Below are 15,959 nucleotides of genomic sequence, written 5' to 3'. Positions count from 1 at the left end.
TGGATTGAGCGGATTTGACAGTTGGGTTCCACTTTAACGAGCACATTTCTGTCTCCTACTCGATTGTTAGTCAAACTGTGTTTTTGCTGTTTTTTTCTGTGCTTTGTTTTACAATGAGGGTGATAAGTGGAAATTGCATAGGATGTCAGAGTGTTATTTTGACTATTATTGCATGATGTTGTTTGTTATTATTTAAGTTTTACGTCATTGCCACTATCAGCCAATCCCCTTATAGTTTAGTAAGGATCTGATTTCGTAACATAGGAGATTCAGTGGAACGAAAGGGCTCATGGGAGGGCTTTTAGAACAGGATGGATTTTTTTATCTGCGGTTTGGGTTCTCTACCCTGTTCTGATTGCCAGTTCAAAATCCATTGATGTATTTTTTCCATTTTTTGAGTTCCTACTTAACTTTAATCTTTTTAGAGGGTCAAGGGAACATTTTTTATTACGGGTAAGTGATATGGCAAAAAAAAAAAAAGAAATCATTATTTGGGTCAAGGGAGCGTTTATCTTTAAGAGAGAATTTTCCAGCAAAATCAATATTTCTTAAAAATAAAACCACAAGCACGATTTTATCATGATTCTTAAAAATATTCATAAAAAGGTTGATCCAAGTATTTTCGCCTATTCCTCAAAATGTTTTCTTTTAAAAAAGCAACAATCAATCTTTGAAGTGCAAATGCAAATGTATATTACAATTAACTTAATAAATTCAGTTGTACAAAAACACATTTTACTTGAAAACGAGTTAGGTTTACATATTGATTTAAATAAGATTGGACGGTTGACTGAGCAGTGCTAACCACTAGCGGCCCTAGCTGCAGATGCTAGCAGTCCCAAGGGTGACAGTATTTGCCAATGCAGCGAAAATGACTCTAGTGACAGCATCTGGGAAAATATGTTCTGAAATTAGGCTGGCAACCTTGGGTGACTGTAAGATCTACACTGAATGGATTGGGCATTGCAGCCTTTTGGGATCACAGTCACATTTAAATTATTTGTAATCTAATAATTTCATATCGCTCTACCGTAGATCCTTTTGGTCTCTGTGTCCCTATAACTTGTGGAGGATAACTTGATATTGTATGAATTCAAAAGCTTTGCCTTGCTTATCTGGTTGTCGTCCTTTCAGCTGGCAATTTTGTGCCATCTGATTTCGAATTAGAACTTTGTTGCTACTGACATACTACCTCTGATACAAAAACCAAGCCAACAATATTATACATGACTCCTTTCACCCCGGCCAACACCTTTTTGAAATGTTGCCCACTGATAGGCACTACAGCGCCCTTATTACAAAGACCAACAATCTCAGGGACAGTTTCTTCCACAGGGCCATCAAAACCTTAAACAAGCGTGTACGACTGTGAAAACTACTGTATATGTTGCCAGTTATATTGGAAAAAGGGTTCGCTACAAAACGTAATTGGACTACTGTACTTTTCATTGTACGAATGTTACGATGCAATATTTTTTATTGCACTTTTATTACCAGGGAAAGTGCACTTAGAACAGTCTCCAATCACTACCTTTTAAATATTTTTGCCAACATACTTTTCCCCTTTTCAGTCTTTATTACATGTCTAATCTCGTTGCAAACAATGTTCACTAAGATGTTATCAATGACAATAAAGACTACAGCGTGACCTCTAAAAACGAAAACATTGATATATGAGTTTTATTTGTCAGAAAAATCTTGCTTATAATATGAAGGAAAATCCTGGAAACAAGCAGTCCCAGAGGCTACCACTAGAGACTGCTCGAGATCACTCACTTCTCGTGCCCGGGCATCGCCAGCATCTGCTCGTCTGTTTGCACATGCAAACTACTACAGGCAAAAAACATTAACTTTAACTTTAAGTGCTTATGTATCCTCAACAGTCTTTCGTTCTCCTACATTTCAACCCTCAGCCAATTGCTCCCTGTAATAATGGTTGCAATTCCTCTTACTAAGCAATAATGTCTCTTACAAACACATCGTGGCAACTATTTACTCACAACAAAACTGACCATGTAACTAATGTAATCTACTATGACATTGTTGTCTGTTACCAGGGACCGAAACAATCCAGATTAGAACTGAGATTGTCAAAATGAGATTAATCTAAGAAACTCCACCCCCATCCACACGCAAAAAAACTGTTACACGGCGTACACCATTTAATTGATCAAAAATGTAAAAAATATGAGTAAAATGTCTACATTCACAGGTATGCAATCTCCATCACTGCTCCCACATCCCACAACCTTCCCCGCCTTATTCCGCACCACATGCACACCTCTGGCAACTGCCTCCTTATAAACTCACTTTTTTTTCTCATTAATATGATCCTATTTATCTTACTACTGACTTTGTTTATGTTCAATAACTATTTAAATGTGTTTTTAATGATCAGGAAGATATTTTTATAGCTGTTTAGGGCTCACTTGGACGCTTTCAGGAGGGCGGGAACGGACCAATTAGTTTTCCACTTACTTAATATCAGGAGTACAAATACGATTCTGGAACAAATTAAGCTTGTATGAAGAGGTACCACTGTATTCTATTGTATTTTATTCTGTTCATCTAAGTTAGAGTTCTGAACTGAGAATATTTTGTATGAACTAGGAGCCCATACAACAAAGCTGGGGATCACCTGGCGACCAAACAGCTTGCAGACGCCCTACAGATCTTCAGCATTTTCCCCGGCAACTGCAAATAAAACCCGTCGGCCCATCATACGTGTGAACCAGCTGGACCGACTGTTTATTATTACGGCGCAGTCAGGGAGTGACAGGCGGAGAAAGCAACAGAGGAGATGACGTCGAGTGAAAAGAATTATGACTGGCAGAGGGGAAGGTGCGAGCGAAGATTGGTTGCAAGGACTGCTTGGCGTTTTGATTGCGCCTGTATCAACATTAACAAGGAACAAAGAAGGAACGGTAAAGAAATTGATAGAGCAGTCCAGATTATCAGTTTAAGTGGGATCCACCGCCTGCTCCAGCTAGACTCCTTCAACTCTAACCCGCCGTATCTCAACAAACCCCCATTTTTACCCCCACCCAACTCACTTCCCTTCGCCTTGTTGATTAATGTGGGATGAGGCCAGCCCTGGAAACAGAAGCCCCTTTCTCTCTGGTCACACAGGGGAGACGGAGTGGAAAACCAAGGTGGTGCATACAAGCAAACACACATGCTGGTAGGCCAGAGTAGAAGTGAACACCCCAGCATGCCATCAGAGAACTGGCAGCCTGTCAGCATTCCTGTTGGCGTTTGGTCATTCACATGGTGATAGATAATTAAATGAAAACAGGAACTGAACAGTTGATTGATTGACGGATGGATTGAACGATTGATGTCTTAATATACCTATGCCCTAAAAGTGGGGTGTATGATTTGGGGTGTATTTAGAAAAAAATAATGTTAAATGTTCTCTCTTTTTTAAAGGGACATAAAGGGCAATATTTAGAGCCTTCCAGTGGTAAAAAGATCCATCGTTAAAAAACAAATTTCGATTTCAATAATAAGCAAAAATAAATAAATTGTCATATTTTGAAAAATATCCATAGGGTGAGAAGTTTGTATTTTTTTGACCTACGATGGGGCATACCTAGAATGAGGTGCCATGATAGTCTGCAATCTTTCTGCTACAAGTACCCCCTAAAAAAACTAAAACCTTGTTTGGGCAATGTAATGAGAATAAAAATGGTGCAGTTTGTTCAATTGGTTCTCCATAGTTTGTACTCTTTTTTGTGCTTTGTAACACTTGTTTTTAGTTGCATAACACAATACAGTGACACCTAGTGGACAAATATTGCACAGTGTTCTTAGGTATGTGTTAACAATAGCCAACTGAGTCATATTATGCTTTTTTTTCAAGCACGTCTATAAGCTGTTCGGGACAGAACACATTAGGGAGGGGGAAGGTGGGCAGGCAGAGTTGTGGAGAGTGACGTCATGCTCGTTCCCGCATTTTTTTTTCTTTTCTGTTTATCAGTGTAGGATACTACACTGAAATTAGAACTACACGACCAACTTTCAAGAATCATGGGAAATGCTGAATGTAAGGAGAGGCATGGTTCAAGTGCATTAATGAGTGCATTATAGTTTTTGGAGGTACAGAGCGAGAAGGTGATTATACAACAAAAATGGTGAGCTCTTTTTTTGTTTGGGAGAAGATATCCATTCAATGGCCGTGCTAAAATCCATCTGGCCTTGTACCTCAATGACAATCCTGCTAGTTGCCTAAACCTATCCACAATCCAAAATTTCCTCACGTAGCCCATCACTAATTCACCAGATAAATGCATGTTTGGTTGTGAAATCCCGTCTCGCTGTTGTGATTATTCTGATATAAATCCCTTGTAAGGCGCAATTTTTGTGCTCCTGGCTCCCAGTTTTGTTTTAAATTTCTATTGGTCTCAAGCCTGTCAACATGCATGTACTTGCACGTGCAACACGAATGTGCTTGACAGAGACTGCAAGGATGACCCAAGCCAGAGGTGGGGGCCGTGGGATTTCTTACCGCTCTTTAAAGGGCAGACTTTCCTAAAACTATAACCAGGGATAGATGATTACTGATTCCATATTGTTATTGGTGCCAATGCAAGCCTTTTTTTCAACATATTGGTACTCTCGGTGGAAGCATGTACCCTGCCTACTAGTGGTCATTTAATGATTAAGACTCCAAAATTTAACAAATAAATTTCCAATAAATGAATTCATTTCAAAGCTATTTCTTCCAAAATATCAGAATTCTTTTGTAAAAGGTAGGTCATTTTATCTACTAATGGTATGTGGTATATGCATGAATGACTGCTTAGGATTAGCGCATCAGACTGAAAAATGAGGTCTTCAATTAAAACACCAAGTTAAAGTAGATCTGAGTTTTTTTTCCTTGGAAAGGCGAGCGCACATGCTCAAAATCTTCATTTTAGTCTCACAGTGATAGGACTGACTCAGTATTCAAAAAAAGTTGTCCAATTTTTAAGCATGGAAACATAGTTATTTTACCCTGACATCATTCGCATTATAGTATTTCCCCTGCACAAAAAAAACATTGCTTACAACACAAACCTAGTGTTTCCTTATAGAGGAGGTATTCATGTCTACATGCACAAAGGCAAACGTCCTTGTATGCGGTCAAAGCTACGTACGTTAGCAGTCGAGCAGGAACGTCGGTGCTGTTATAGCTAAACCTTGAAACCATAACCACGGGGCCTATAAAAGCTAACCACACCTGATAAATGCAGAGACATAAATTCCACAAGCTTGCAGCAGGGCTCTTGATGTTCCTGCATCTACTCTGTGCACTCAACCTGCCAAGCCATGAAGCCAAAAGAGAAGGCAGTTCTTGTTTTTCTGGTAAGTGCATCAAGATAAGGAAAGCAGTTTACCATTATTTTCTGTAGTATTAGACACACTTTGTTATAAGGCGCAGCTCCCAAAAATAGTCTTTTGTGATATATTTTTTCATATATAAAGCTCACTGGACTGTAACGCGCATGGTTTTAAAACTATAGTAAGACCTAGGGTTGCATAAAAAAATCAATTAATGCACTTAAATCTAAATAATTTCTCTAAATCATTTCTAAATAATTATGAAAACATATATGTAGCATAACCTGTAGTGCCTTTTTGTGTATTTGAGGACCAGAACTTGCCTTAACTTATTTTGGAAATAAAGTATTACTTTTTTTAACATATATTTTCAAACCACAAATTTAACTCATCACATACTAATTTTAATGCAAATCTAATGAAAAAAAACAAACGCTAACAAATCAAATTGTCCCCTATTTTACATAATTTGGGTGATTTTTTCCTCCTAAATTGCACCAATCAAGAGGATGATTGGGCGCAAGTGTAAAAAAATATGAGTCCGTGTAGATAATGGCTAAATCATAAAATACCCCTCTCCTGAAACTCCCTTTTTATATTTTGTCTTGTATTAAATGAACATATTGTTCAGTATATTTTCACTGACATGAATTGAATACTTTTTGTCGTGGTCAATATCAATGTTGTGAAACATTGTATGCAACAAGATTCACTCCAGGGCAAATATGCAATAAACACAAAAGATAAGAAAAAGGTAAGAAATAGAAAACTAACTGGAGAGCGGCTGCACCCTTGACATATACTCTTATCGCTCATTTATTGCGGTTAATAGGAGCCAGCGATATGCGTAATGAAGTATCCCCATGCCACCACATATTTAACATGCGCATTTGGAGGCCCTTGCTAGTAGCAATGGTCAATCAGGAATAATGGATTTTGGCTACACAGGTGCTGTTCATTTTAGGCGGAAAGAACATTAAAAAAAAAAACTGCCAGAAATGACACAAATTTGCTTTCTCCTTCCTCACTCTCAGCAATAGTCAACTGGGGATAATGGATTTTGAGAAAAAAACAGTGTGGTTCATTTAGGGTGGGCAACAATGCCATTCTTCAATGGCCAAAACTAACAAAAAAAAATAACTCTGCTGGCCCTTGCTCTCAGCAAAAGTCGATCGGGAAAAATGGGTCACGGCCACAGCAGAGCAATTAGACAGGCCAGAACAGCACGTCTCCCAACAAAAGTGACTTCTGCCGGTCGCTGCTCCCAGTAATATGGGATTGGGGATAATGTATTGCGGCCACATAAGTGCAATCAATTTAGGGCAGAAAAACAGCAAAAAAAGAACACCAGGGCTGGAAAAAGTGCCCTCTGCTAGTCCCAACTCGCAAAAATTAGGGATCAGGAATAATGGGTTTCGGCTGCACATGTGCAGTTGATTTTATCGTGTTCAGAACAGCAAACGAAAGTGCCATCAGGCTCAACAAAAGAGCGCTCTGTTGGCCCCTGCTCGCAGAAATTGGTAAAGGGGATTAGGGGGTTGCCGCCACACAAGTGCAGTTCACATTTGGTGGACAGAAAGGCAAAAAAATGGTACTAGACCTCTGCTCGCATGAATATGTGATCATGATCATAGTAGATGCGGGAAGATTTTTCAACTCACAAAGGTCACATAGTATGTATCACAAAGTAGCGGGATAACAGAAAAATAGCTATCTAAACGGGTCGTTGAGTTTAATTGTTTCAATCTTGGGATTTAGTTTGGACAAAAAAATGTAATCAATCAAAATTATGTTTCTATTTCTGTTGCTGACTTTTTCTGGGCTTCCTCTCACTAGACAATTTATAGGACTATTGTTTACTATGAAACTTCCAATTCAATTTGAGCTACATTCAAACGCCTTTTAACTTGAGCTTTGCTATTTTTAACTCAAGCAAATGGCAATTACCACGCTTCATTCACACTCAAAATCACATTAGTGATGTCTTGGTCATATCCGTTTGTTTGTGTCTGCTTATTTTTGTTGTTGCTTCTCCTCGTCCTGCTGATTTGTGACTAGGATTATCCTCGCAAAGAGGAAGGTGGACTTCTGGTTTGACTTTCTGTCACACATTTCTGAAGGTATGTGGTTTACAATTGGAAACTTTCTCAGTGCTTGCCTGTTTTTTTCCCTTATAATTGTCATAACCCGCAAAAAAACCCAGGGTAGTGCTAATCTTTTCTTTAGGTATCTGTATGTATATATTTTTGTCTGTCTGTCTGTCTGTCTGTCTGTCTGTCTGTCTGTCTGTCTTGTTTGTGTGTCTGTACACCCAAGAAAACGGGGAAGGAGTTTTGATATTACCACCACCTTTCACAGGCAGCCAGATAGGTTACCCTAGATGTGAAAAATGGCCAATAAAATTGACTCAAGACTTTTAGTTATGCTGACTCAGCATTTTTCCCCAGAAATACATTGCCCTCTACCAAGAACAACATTCAATTTCATCACAATGTTTTGCAGACAGAAGGGTTGACCTGTATGTGAAAAAAAGCCGTAAAAAGTCGACTCCGCTATTTTGGTTCTGCTGAGTGAGCATTTTTTTCCAGAAATACATTCTACTCTCCCAGGCCAGAATGACAGAAAGTCAGGTAGGTTACCCCAGATGTGAAAACTGCCAAATGGTTTTGTGTCTTAACCCGGGTGATGGTTTAACGACGCACAGACATTCTAATTCCTCTCTATGTTCAATTGACTTCATGACTTGATTTCAATAGAACCTGCTAATACAGGACAACTGAAATTTAAAATTGAAGAAAGTTTATAACCTACAGACCAAAATGAAATTGAATCTACAAATCTTCTTGTAATGGTGGTAACTATGGATGATACAATTATTACACAATTATTTGGATGGTAGAACAGCATTGGCCGCAGTTCTTCGTGTGCTTGTTGTACAATAAGGGCCTTCAAAAACCTGTTGTGTTCGTAAAGTCTCTATTTTAAGTCTCCCGCCTGTAATAATGAAGATTGGCTGATCAAAAAAGTAATGATATTGGCCTTGTGGTCATGTCCATGAGCAAATGTGTTGCTTTGCTATATTGTGCCAGCTTATCTTAAAAAAGGTGCTTAATCATATTAACATGATCAAAAAGAAAAGCAACGTTTCTTATTATAAACTCAATATGCAGATCTGATTGATCACACATCATTGAGGGATAAAAGGAAACTGCAAGTAGCTGTTTATTTTAGAGGAAGTGCTCAATCATGTTTTTTTTCTTTACTTCATAGAATAAAACCAAAAACAATAGAATTAAAACTTGAATTGGAGTTTTACACATGTACAATTTGTTATCATTAATGTCATACTATTGGTGTATTGTCAAAATCATGCATTGTTATTTCTGGATTTTTCTTTTTAGTTTATCTCCCTCACAGTGGACATGCACCTACAATGTAAATTTCAGACCCCTCCATGATTTCTAAATGGGAGAAATAACAAAATAGCAGGGTGTTTAAATACTTATTTTCTTCACTGTAAAAGAGCCATATTGGACCAAAAAAGGAGGGTGACTTTATGCTTTTTGTTAGTGTATCATGAAACTGGCAAAAGTAGGGTAATGGAAGTCCAAAGCAAACCCCCCAACAAAGATGAAAAACAAGAGTTTAGTTGAGCGCTTGTACGATATGCATGTACTTGCACGTGCGTCATATGGAGCTTGACACATGCTACAATCATGACACAAGCCAGTTGATGTCGACGGCGAGTAAGAAAGTTACAAATTCTGTACATCTTTAAGAATAAAACGCCTGACCTTCAACATACAGTTCATTTAGTTATATTAAGCTCCCCCAAGTAGTTTCTGAGATATGGGCATTTAGAATGGGGTTAACTATTTCGGAACATCTTGCATTTTTAAAATACTCATATCGACTATTTCTATTCAACTTACAAGGCCATACCCATAAAGAAACAGATGTCAAGTCTGAACCAATTTTTCTTTTGTACTTTTCTCTATTTTAAACTACTACGCTTTATTTCAGGAATTCATGTTCCTGCAAGGAACTATTTGTCAGCCTCTAAGTGGAGCGTTTTCGAGTCCACCTGCCGATTACATGCTTGCACAATTCATCCATCTGAGTCCGCCCCTCGCCTCCTCCCTGGTTTTTGCTGGCAGGCGTAAAACATCCTCATCCAATGGTGAGTGGCAGCCCGAGAAATGGGAAGCTGTTTTCGGGACACCGGCCCTCTTACCTTGAACGTTCGACATGAAGGGTTGAACGCGTTCGTCCCGCAAACAAACAAGGTGTCGTTGTTTTGTTGCAGGAGGACTTTGATGAAATTGTGACACTCGTCCTGGAGAGAGACACACAAAAAGGAGACATGTTGAATTGATAAATGAAAGGCGCATGTGGGGCAATAATCACAAGTTCCGGCGTTAAAAAAACAACATTGGTTAGGGGTGGGCCGATCGATTCTAATATCGTAATCATCGATACTAAGCAAGTACTTGGATCAGATCGATACTGTTGTCCTTGGATCGAAACCACCCCTCCCCCTGCTTTCCTATGTAAATAAAGCGTCCCATCTCTCTCACCCAGCACCCTCTGCTACTATCTAAGTTTAGTGGGTGACTGACAGGCACACCTCTCCCTACCTGGCCTGCAACTGCATCTTGCCTGATAGTCAGAAGATATGGCAAAATCTGTGCACCCACCCTCACCAGACGCTAAAAATGTAAGGCAAATGGCCAGCGCAGCGCGGACCTTTTTGTCAAAAAGAGAAAAAGACTATGTCAGGTGTCATTTGTGAGCTAAAGTGGTCCGCTATGGTAGCAAATGTACATAAACACATGAAAACATTTCCATCGTACAGAGAGTGACAAGATGCAAGCAAAAACGTAACGTACGTTCTTTGTCACATTTCTGATTTATTTTGGTTTGACTCTCCTGACTTTTGCTCTAAAACAGAAGTTTTAGAGGAAATATTTTATTTTCATACTAATAAAGGTTTTTACATTGTATTGTTTACACTATTTGCACTTTCTGACTTTATATTAAATAAATAGTGTGCAATGGCACGTATAGTTGACATGTTGACTTTGTTTTATTTGTATTTTTGTTACATTGCTGATTTCTTTTTGGCTTGACTCTCATTTGTTATATATATATATATATATATATATATATATATATATATATATATATATATATATATATATATATATATATATATATATATATATATATATATATATATATGTATGTATGTATGTAAAAAAAAAAACGGAAGATCCACCATTTACAGGAAATGATGTTGACTCAAGTTAATACCTTGTTTCTTGCAATCAGCCCCACAAAATGAGTGGTTTAGAAATGTGACTCATGCCTAATTTGTATGTTTCCTAAAAAAACATCCTTCTGGATGTTTGTTTTGTTGGAATCAATTTGTTAGAAAACAAGCAACACATCCCATCCACCCCATGAAGAAATGTGTCACTTAGTTTAAAAATAAAAAGGAGTCATTATAAATTCAGAATCCTCCCAGTAATTTCATGCTATATTCAAAAACAACCTCATAATATTTTGTCACATCCTACAAAAAACACCGCAAAAAAGGGTGTGACTTAAAATTAGATCTTTCGAATTAAAACCCACAAAAGTGGGCCATTTTGAATACATATACCATGTATGAGTATCTATCTAATAATAATAGTAATAATAATAATACACACAGCAAAGTTTGAGTCGATTTGTTTGAATTGACCCCAAAATTGTGTCATAAATGATAAGTTTTTTCTACTTGCTTCTGTGTCTAATATTGGACTCCTCCATTCGGGCCCCAGTGTTGTGGAATGCTCTGCCCCCTGAGATTCGATCTGCAACCTCCATGGAACTGTTTAAATCCTAGCTTAAAAGACACTTCTATTCTATAGCTTATGAATGACCTAGATTTCATGTTGACAATATCTGTGTATTGTTTGTTATTGCAACATCCATTGCAGCCTGGTCATCCTGGAAGGGGGATTACCTCATGTGCCGTCCCTTTTCAAGGTTTCTTTATTTTCCTCATGCTGAAGTTTTTGAGTTTTTCCTTGCCGTCATTTAGGTTTTAGATCAGGGGATGTTGTAATAATAGTCTGGTTTGCAATAATCTCTCGTATGTGCAGCCCTTTAAGACTCCTTGTGATTAAGGGATACACAAATAAACATGACTTGACTTGACTTTGTTACTTTGCCTATTGTTTCTCACTGTTGTTTGTTATTTGGACTAAGATGCACTGTTTACATCATTGTCAATATAGGCCAAGCAAGTTGCTGTTCTTTGATTTGCAAAACTTTAGGCCAGGTCTTCTTTTTTAAGCTAGGAGATTTAATAAAAGGCTCAAAGGAGATGGGATGCTTTGAGAGCAGGTTGAAATATCTTGACCCCTCTCCCCGGTTCTCCTTGCAAGTTCAAAATCCATCAATCTCCTTATTTTCAGTTTCTACTCAACTTTAAACTTATCACCGATACTGTTATGATCCACCCAGATCTTCATTACTCATCAAAACTCACACCACATGCCAATACCATTAGTAGGTTAAATTCTCTTCGGACTCTAGAAAATATGTAATATTTTAAATGAAATATCTAGAAGGCCTTTTAATATTGCATTCATGTATTTGTGATTTCCTATTCTTCTAATTTAGGATCCTTGATTGTTAAAAAGCCACTAGAACGCTGCCGATACTGGTATCAGCTAGTATTGTGAGTCCCGATATGGTAAATGGTAATGGTAAATGGTCTGCATTTATATAGCGCTTTTCAAGTCAATGAAGACCTCCCAGAGTGCTTTGCGATGTACTTCACACTTTTCCCTTGCCAACTACCTGCTATCAAGGGCATTTAGGATTCAGTGTCTTTGCCCAAGGACACTTCGACATATAACACAGAGGAGCCGGGAATATACAGGGAGTGCAGAATTATTAGGCAAAAGAGTATTTTGACCACATCATCCTCTTTATGCATGTAGTCTTACTCCAAGCTGTATAGGCTCGAAAGCCTACTACCAATTAGGCATATCAGGTGATGTGAATCTCTGTAATGAGAAGGGGTGTGGTCTAATGACATCAACACCCTATATCAGGTGTGCATAATTATTAGGCAACTTCCTTTCCTTTGGCAAAATGGGTCAGAAGAGGGACTTGACAGGCTCTGAAAAGTCAAAAATAGTGAGATATCTTGCAGAGGGATGCAGCACTCTTAAAATTGCCAAGCTTCTAAAGCGTGATCATCGAACAATCAAGCGTTACATTCAAAATAGTCAACAGGGTCGCAAGAAGCGTGTAGAAAAACCAAGGCGCAAAATAACTGCCCGTGAACTGAGAAAAGTCAAGCGTACAGCTGCCAAGATGCCACTTGCCACCAGTTTTGCCATATTTCAGAGCTGCAACATCACTGGAGTGCCCAAAAGCACAAGGTGTGCAATACTGACTATAGAGACATGGCCAAGGTAAGAAAGGCTGAAAAACCACCACCACTGAACAAGACACACAAGCTGAAACGTCAAGACTGGGCCAAGAAAAATCTCAAGACGGATTTTTCTAAGGTTTTATGGACTGATGAAATGAGAGTGAGTCTTGATGGGCCAGATGGATGGGCCTGTGGCTGGATCGGTAAAGGGCAGAGAGCTCCAGTCCGCTAAAGACGCCAGCAAGGTGGAGGTGGGGTACTGGTATGGGCTGGTATCATCAAAGATGAGCTTGTGGGGCCTTTTCGGGTTGAGGATGGACTCAAGCTCAACTCCCAGTCCTACTGCCAGTTTCTGGAAGACACCTTCTTCAAGCAGTGGTACAGGAAGAAGTCCGCATCCTTCAAGAAAAACATGATTTTCATGCAGGACAACGCTCCATCACACGCATCCAAGTACTCCACAGCGTGGCTGGCAAGAAAGGGTCTAAAAGAAGAAAAACTAATGACATGGCCTTCCTTGTTCACCTGATCTGAACCCCATAGAGAACCTGTGGTCCCTCATCAAATGTGAGATTTACAAGGAGGGAAAACAGTACACCTCTCTGAACAGTGTCTGGGAGGCTGTGGTTGCTGCTGCACGCAATGTTGATCGTGAACAGATCAAAGCACTGACAGAATCCATGGATGGCAGGCTTTTGAGTGTCCTTGCAAAGAAAGGTGGCTATATTGGTCACTGATTTGTTTTTGTTTTGTTTTTGAATGTCAGAAATGTATATTTGTGAATGTTGAGCTGTTATATTGGTTTCCCTGATGAAAATAAATAATTGAAATGGGTATACATTTGTTTTTTGTTAAGTTGCCTAATAATTATGCACAGTAATAGTCACCTGCACACACAAATATCCTCCTAAAATAGCTAAAACTAAAAAAGCCCCACTCCAACTCAGCTTTGATATCAATGAGACTTTTGGGTTCATTAAGAACATGGTTGTTGTTCAATAATAAAATTAATCCTCAAAAATACAACTTGCCTAATAATTCTGCACTCCCTGTAACTTTGCACATTGACTGATGGTCATTTCGAAGTGCAGTTTGAGGCTGGCTATCAGCAGATATTTTAAGAAAAGGCTGGTATTGCAACCGATACTGAAACCTTTACTGCAAATCTTCTTTTGTAACTTACGGCATTTGATACAGAGAGAGAGGACTCAGAGGAATTTTGAGAATTTCAGTACAGTACACTCTTGTTCTCCTTGCAAGCTCAAATTCATTGACGTCTTCTCTCTTTATTCTGACTGTCTACTTAATCATTACCAATAGGTATTGTATTTAACAACCCCTCAAAAATCGGTGTCATCTGTAACATCCCGTTAAAATCAGTTACTTTGTACGAAACAACCTACAATGTTGGAACGGATTGGTTGTTAATCGGTTAGTTTTTTACCCAATTCTGGTTATAGGTGCTTTTAGAAAGTGAAACTCTGCATTTCCTCTCGCTACATCAATGTTAAATTCAAAGATTATTTTTTCATGGCTGCGTCAGGTTTACTTCAACAATAATGGAAGCAAGAGGAGATTATTGTACAGTAAATCCTGGAAAAACACAATTAGTCTTCCATTTGATGGAAAGATGAGCACAAATGTGCACGATAAATTGTCACAGAGGAAGGCTTTATGGACTGCGGGGAGTGCATTAAGCATGTTTGTGTATCCTTGTGTGCACATGAGTGTGATTAGGTGTGTAGAAATGTACCTTGTGCTTCCCTTTCATCCGACACGTGTCCACATCAGCCTGCCTGGATTTCCATGTCATTTTCTATGGGGAAAAAATACCATAAAATGGTTAGATTTAGGACTGTCAAACGCACTGTATAAAATACATGCATTAATCTTACAGCTGGAATACGAAATTAAAATGTATATATATATATATATTTATACTGAACCCCATTTTTTCATATTCAATATTGGCTTGTCATACCATGAATTTAATATTGTATTTCAATATGTCTTTTTTTTCCAATGAATTCATTTTACATGTTGAGAAGGATGTATTTTACCTTATTGTATTTGAACACCCTGCTATTTTGCTATTTCTCCCACTTAGAAATCGTGGAGGGGTCTGAAATTTTCATCATAGGTACTTCCCCACTGCGAGAAAGATAAACTAAAAAGGAAAATCCCGAAATCACAATGCATGTTTTTTAATGTTTTATTTGTGTGATATAGCTGCAAATACATATTTGAACCTGTGAGAAAATGAATGTTAATATTTGGCACAGTAGCCTTTGCTATTACAGAGGTCAAACATTTCCTGTAGTTTTTCACCAGGTTTGCACAAACTGCAGAAGGGATCTTGACCCACTCCTCCACACAGATCTTCTCTAGATCAGTCAGGTTTATGGGCTGTTGCTGAGAAACACGGTGTTTGAGCTCCTTCCAAAGATTTTCGATTGGGTTCAAGTCTGGAGACTGGCTGGGCCATGCTAAAACCTGTATTAGCGGAGCCACTCCTTGGTTTTCCTGGCTGTGTGCTTCGGGCTGTTGTCGTGTTGGAAGAACCAGCCACAACCCATCATCAATGCTCTGACTGAGGGAAGGAGGTTGTTCCCCAAAATCTCACAATACACAGCTCCAGTCATCCTATCTTTAATGCAGTGCATTCATTCTGTCCCATGTGCAAAAAACGCCCCCAAAGCATGATGCTACCACCCCATGCACCTATGATGAATATTTCAGACCCCTCCATGATTTCTAAATGGGAGCAATAACAAAATAGCAGGGTGTTCAAATACTTATTTTCTTCACTGTATATCTCTCTCTCAGTTGATCTTGTTGTAGTTTTAATTCTTTGTGCCCTACAATCCAGTGTGCCTCATATATAAAATAAATATGACAAAGGGCTATTTTAGGGGAATGAGCCTTATAATCCATTGCGCCTTTTAGTGTGCTAGATACGGTAATTGTATTTATTATTAAGGAAGCAAACACAAGCGACTCTGAATCGCTTTGAGGTCACGGAGTACCATTGGAGTTTGTTGAGAGATTGGTCGCTCGTTGCAGATTGCATGCACACACAAACACACACATACAAACAAAGGCTTGCTTTGTGATTCCGTGTTTGTCCGTACAACATATCATATGACGGCTTCCATTGTTACACCTACTCCTCAATCAATTCTCAACTTTGCATCATTGTGAC

General features: G+C 38.6%; 1 protein-coding gene across 3 annotated transcripts in view; it reads right to left on the bottom strand.

Annotated features, from left to right (window-relative positions):
* The window catches only part of sema6a (sema domain, transmembrane domain (TM), and cytoplasmic domain, (semaphorin) 6A), a 210,991-nt gene that overhangs the window by 80,188 nt on the left and 114,844 nt on the right, over positions 1-15,959 (bottom strand). For all 3 annotated transcript variants that reach the window (XM_088336168.1, XM_088336169.1, XM_088336170.1), the window contains exons 6-7: positions 14,511-14,573; positions 9,557-9,658 (exon numbers count right to left, since the gene is read on the bottom strand). In XM_088336168.1, the coding sequence (XP_088192294.1) occupies positions 9,557-9,658; positions 14,511-14,573 (165 nt within the window). The remainder of the gene's footprint in view (positions 1-9,556; positions 9,659-14,510; positions 14,574-15,959) is intronic.

This window comes from Urocampus carinirostris, chromosome 5 (assembly GCF_059441175.1).
Source record: "Urocampus carinirostris isolate Australia breed hairy pipefish chromosome 5, RoL_Ucar_1.0, whole genome shotgun sequence".
NCBI lineage: Eukaryota > Metazoa > Chordata > Actinopteri > Syngnathiformes > Syngnathidae > Urocampus > Urocampus carinirostris.
Note: the sequence above shows the minus strand (reverse complement) of the source record. Positions and strands in the feature narration are given on the sequence as shown.